Source organism: Thunnus albacares, chromosome 20, assembly GCF_914725855.1.
Source record: "Thunnus albacares chromosome 20, fThuAlb1.1, whole genome shotgun sequence".
Lineage (NCBI taxonomy): Eukaryota > Metazoa > Chordata > Actinopteri > Scombriformes > Scombridae > Thunnus > Thunnus albacares.
The window spans coordinates 27,962,177-27,967,176 of NC_058125.1; the positions used below are offsets into that span (position 1 = coordinate 27,962,177).

Genomic DNA, 5,000 nt, shown 5'->3' on the forward strand with positions numbered 1-5,000 from the left:
ACAGTGTATATATGGTGTAATGTACAGTGTATATATGGTGTAATGTACAGTGTATAGATGGTGTAATGTACAGTGTATAGATGGTGTAATGTACAGTGTATAGATGGTGTAATGTACAGTGTATATATGGTGTAATGTACAGTGTATATATGGTGTAATGTACAGTGTATATATGGTGTAATGTACAGTGTATATATGGTGAAATGTACAGTGTATATATGGTGAAATGTACAGTGTATATATGGTGTAATGTACAGTGTATATATGGTGTAATGTACAGTGTATATATGGTGTAATGTACAGTGTATATATGGTGTAATGTACAGTGTATAGATGGTGTAATGTACAGTGTATAGATGGTGTAATGTACAGTGTATAGATGGTGTAATGTACAGTGTATAGATGGTGTAATGTACAGTGTATATATGGTGTAATGTACAGTGTATATATGGTGTAATGTACAGTGTATAGATGGTGTAATGTACAGTGTATAGATGGTGTAATGTACAGTGTATAGATGGTGTAATGTACAGTGTATAGATGGTGTAATGTACAGTGTATATATGGTGTAATGTACAGTGTATAGATGGTGTCATGTACAGTGTATAGATGGTGTCATGTACAGTGTATAGATGGTGTAATGAGCCACACAGCTCCACACAGCCGTGTTCCCACAACTAAACACGTTTAATTGATAAATGTTTGCTTCCAAATCAGAGACTTGAACATAATTATATATTTAATACATTCATTCCACACACAGAAATACTAAATTATTTCAGTGTTTTGTGCATTTTAGTGCACATTTACTTTAAAAGTTGAAAGTAATTGTTAAATCATAAAGTTTAAGTGCTTTTCAGTACGTTTAATGTAAATTTTACAAAAATAATTTAATGTAGTTTTATATTTATTTAGGTGAACTAAACTAAACTGTGCTCACATAAAGACATGTTAACATGGTTCAGATCCAGCAGACAAACTGGATCGAGCCCTGTGGTGCACCTCGGCTGCAGGTGAACAGGTACAATCACTTGTCGTACTGTAGTGACGTGTCATGTGACCTGCTGTGTTGCTGTTTGCCGTCCAGTTAAACGTGGACCACACGGAGCTGGAGGACGCTCGCTGGTTCAGTCTGGAGGAAATCATCTCAGCCCTGCAGGTGAAGACTCCGCCCAGGAGAGGCGACCCGCCCGTCGTCTGGCTCCCACCCAAACACGCCGTCGCCAACCGCCTCATCACGGAGTGGACGCAGCAGCAGCAGCAGCAGCAGCAGCAGCAGCAGCAGCAGCAGCAGCAGCAGCAGCAGCGCAGCGAGGCGGGAGACTAACTGGCAGCTCTCTGACCACAGTGAGGCGCTGGCGACATGTTCCTGAAATGTGAAAAACATCCAGAACGAGAGCTGCAGAGTCACCGAGCGTCAGAATAAAACCAGAACCAACACACAGCCGTAAAATTCCTCTGAATCACGTCAAACACCTGGAAAGTTACCTGATGGTAACGCTGAGGCTCATTGGTCAGATGAATGTCCTAAAGAAGCTCCAGATAACCTGAACATCTTCGTCTCTTTCTATCAGCGTCCTCACTTTTTAAAATCGTTTTATTTTTCCTCAGTGAAAATGGGACAAACTAAGTGAAGAGTGTGATGTATTACAACAAATATTCAACCTAAATAATGATGTGAAACATGAATTACTGTCTACAAATCTACAACATTCACTGATGAAGATGATGTGATGTTCTAGAAAGTTGCAGAACAGCTACTAAATAAACAATACATTATTCAAATAGTTTCTGCTGTACAACACAAGAACTACCTCAGATTCAGATTCATTTACACACTGATGTTTCAATAAAAACTTTTCTCTGAAATCATTTTACTTTTACATCTTTTAATAAATACAAACTGTTGTTTAGCCTGAAATATAAGTTATTAACATTTATTGACAAGTTACAGTAATGTTAAATAAAACACATCCATCTTATACTGGGGGAGTGTACTGGGGATTATACTGTATACTGGGGGAGTGTACTGTATACTGGGGGATTATACTGGGGATTATACTGTATACTGGGGCAGTATACTGGGGATTATACTGTATACTGGGGGAGTATACTGTATACTGGGGGAGTATACTGGGGATTATACTGTATACTGGGGGATTATACTGGGGATTATACTGTATACTGGGGGATTATACTGGGGATTATACTGTATACTGGGGGATTATACTGTATACTGGGGGATTATACTGGGGATTATACTGTATACTGGGGGATTATACTGTATACTGGGGGATTATACTGGGGATTATACTGTATACTGGGGGATTATACTGGGGAGTATACTGTATACTGGGGATTATACTGTATACTGGGGGAGTGTACTGTATACTGGGGGATTATACTGGGGATTATACTGTATACTGGGGCAGTATACTGGGGATTATACTGTATACTGGGGGAGTATACTGTATACTGGGGGAGTATACTGGGGATTATACTGTATACTGGGGGATTATACTGGGGATTATACTGTATACTGGGGGATTATACTGTATACTGGGGGATTATACTGGGGATTATACTGTATACTGGGGGATTATACTGTATACTGGGGGATTATACTGGGGATTATACTGTATACTGGGGGATTATACTGGGGATTATACTGTATACTGGGGGAGTGTACTGTATACTGGGGGATTATACTGGGGATTATACTGTATACTGGGGGATTATACTGTATACTGGGGATTATACTGTATACTGGGGGAGTGTACTGTATACTGGGGGATTATACTGGGGATTATACTGTATACTGGGGGATTATACTGGGGATTATACTGTATACTGGGGGATTATACTGTATACTGGGGGAGTGTACTGTATACTGGGGGATTATACTGTATACTGGGGATTATACTGTATACTGGGGGAGTGTACTGTATACTGGGGGATTATACTGTATACTGGGGATTATACTGTATACTGGGGGATTATACTGTATACTGGGGGATTATACTGGGGATTATACTGTATACTGGGGGATTATACTGTATACTGGGGATTATACTGTATACTGGGGGAGTGTACTGTATACTGGGGGATTATACTGTATACTGGGGGATTATACTGTATACTGGGGGAGTGTACTGTATACTGGGGGAGTGTACTGTATACTGGGGGATTATACTGTATACTGGGGGAGTGTACTGTATACTGGGGGATTATACTGGGGGATTATACTGTATACTGGGGATTATACTGTATACTGGGGGAGTGTACTGTATACTGGGGGATTATACTGTATACTGGGGGATTATACTGTATACTGGGGATTATACTGTATACTGGGGGAGTATACTGTATACTGGGGGATTATACTGGGGATTATACTGTATACTGGGGGATTATACTGTATACTGGGGGAGTGTACTGTATACTGGGGGATTATACTGTATACTGGGGGAGTGTACTGTATACTGGGGGATTATACTGTATACTGGGGGAGTATACTGTATACTGGGGGATTATACTGGGGATTGTACTGTATACTGGGGGATTATACTGTATACTGGGGGATTATACTGTATACTGGGGGATTATACTGTATACTGGGGGATTATACTGGGGATTATACTGTATACTGGGGGATTATACTGGGGATTATACTGTATACTGGGGATTATACTGTATACTGGGGGAGTGTACTGTATACTGGGGGAGTGTACTGGGGATTATACTGTATAGTGGGGGAGTATACTGTATACTGGGGGAGTGTACTGGGGATTATACTGTATACTGGGGGAGTGTACTGTATACTGGGGGATTATACTGGGGATTATACTGTATACTGGGGGAGTATACTGGGGATTATACTGTATACTGGGGGATTATACTGTATACTGGGGGAGTATACTGGGGATTATACTGTATACTGGGGGATTATACTGTATACTGGGGGAGTATACTGGGGGATTATACTGTATACTGGGGGATTATACTGTATACTGGGGGAGTATACTGGGGATTATACTGTATACTGGGGGAGTATACTGGGGATTATACTGTATACTGGGGGATTATACTGTATACTGGGGGAGTATACTGGGGATTATACTGTATACTGGGGGAGTATACTGTATACTGGGGGATTATACTGTATACTGGGGGAGTATACTGTATACTGGGGGAGTGTACTGTATACTGGGGGATTATACTGTATACTGGGGGAGTGTACTGTATACTGGGGGATTATACTGTATACTGGGGGAGTATACTGGGGATTATACTGTATACTGGGGGAGTATACTGGGGATTATACTGTATACTGGGGGAGTGTACTGTATACTGGGGGAGTATACTGGGGATTATACTGTATACTGGGGGAGTGTACTGTATACTGGGGGAGTATACTGGGGATTATACTGTATACTGGGGGATTATACTGTATACTGGGGGATTATACTGTATACTGGGGGAGTGTACTGTGCACTGGGGGAGTATACTGGGGATTATACTGTATACTGGGGATTATACTGTATACTGGGGGAGTGTACTGTATACTGGGGGAGTGTACTGTATACTGGGAGATTATACTGTATACTGGATGAGTGTACTGTATACTGGGAAAGCAGAGCATTTCCACTGGGGGAAGGTAGGCGGCGCCTATGTGTCGTAACGCCGGCGGCCTTCCGCCGTAAACCGGGAAGAAGAAGAAGTTTGACCCGGAACTAATGAGCGAAGCCTTCCTGCAGCTTCTGCCTCCAGCAGTGAGCAGTCAGCCGGTTCATGTGGGAGTTATTCAGCTGTGAAGTGTCCGCTTTAATCGCCACAGAGCTCAGCTGATGCTCCGCGCAGGGCGGGGGGCCGGTAGCCGGTAGCCGGTAGCCGGTAGCCGATAGCCGGTAGCTCGGTCCAGCGGAGCCGCACAGGCCGGCGGTGACCGGCGGTGACCGGCAGGATGAGCTCGTCCGCCGCCCTGCACACCCAGCTGGCCA

The 5,000-nt window shown here is 42.7% G+C and overlaps 2 protein-coding genes across 5 annotated transcripts in view; both read left to right on the forward strand.

Annotated features, from left to right (window-relative positions):
• nudt13 (nudix (nucleoside diphosphate linked moiety X)-type motif 13) overlaps nt 1–1,872 on the forward strand; it is an 8,171-nt gene extending 6,299 nt beyond the window's left edge. Inside the window, exons 9-10 of one of the 4 annotated variants that reach the window (XM_044337654.1) lie at nt 1,088–1,271; nt 1,308–1,872. In XM_044337654.1, coding sequence (XP_044193589.1) covers nt 1,088–1,271; nt 1,308–1,327 — 204 coding nt within the window. In that variant the 3' untranslated portion in view covers nt 1,328–1,872. The other 3 variants (XM_044337655.1, XM_044337656.1, XM_044337657.1) reach the window with 3 other exon arrangements.
• A 2,831-nt stretch (nt 1,873–4,703) lies between these two features.
• si:ch211-207i20.2 (uncharacterized protein LOC568537 homolog) overlaps nt 4,704–5,000 on the forward strand; it is a 4,748-nt gene continuing 4,451 nt past the window's right edge. The window contains exon 1 of the mRNA XM_044337649.1: nt 4,704–5,000. This exon is cut by the window's right edge and continues 122 nt beyond it. Coding sequence (XP_044193584.1) covers nt 4,964–5,000 — 37 coding nt within the window. The 5' untranslated portion in view covers nt 4,704–4,963.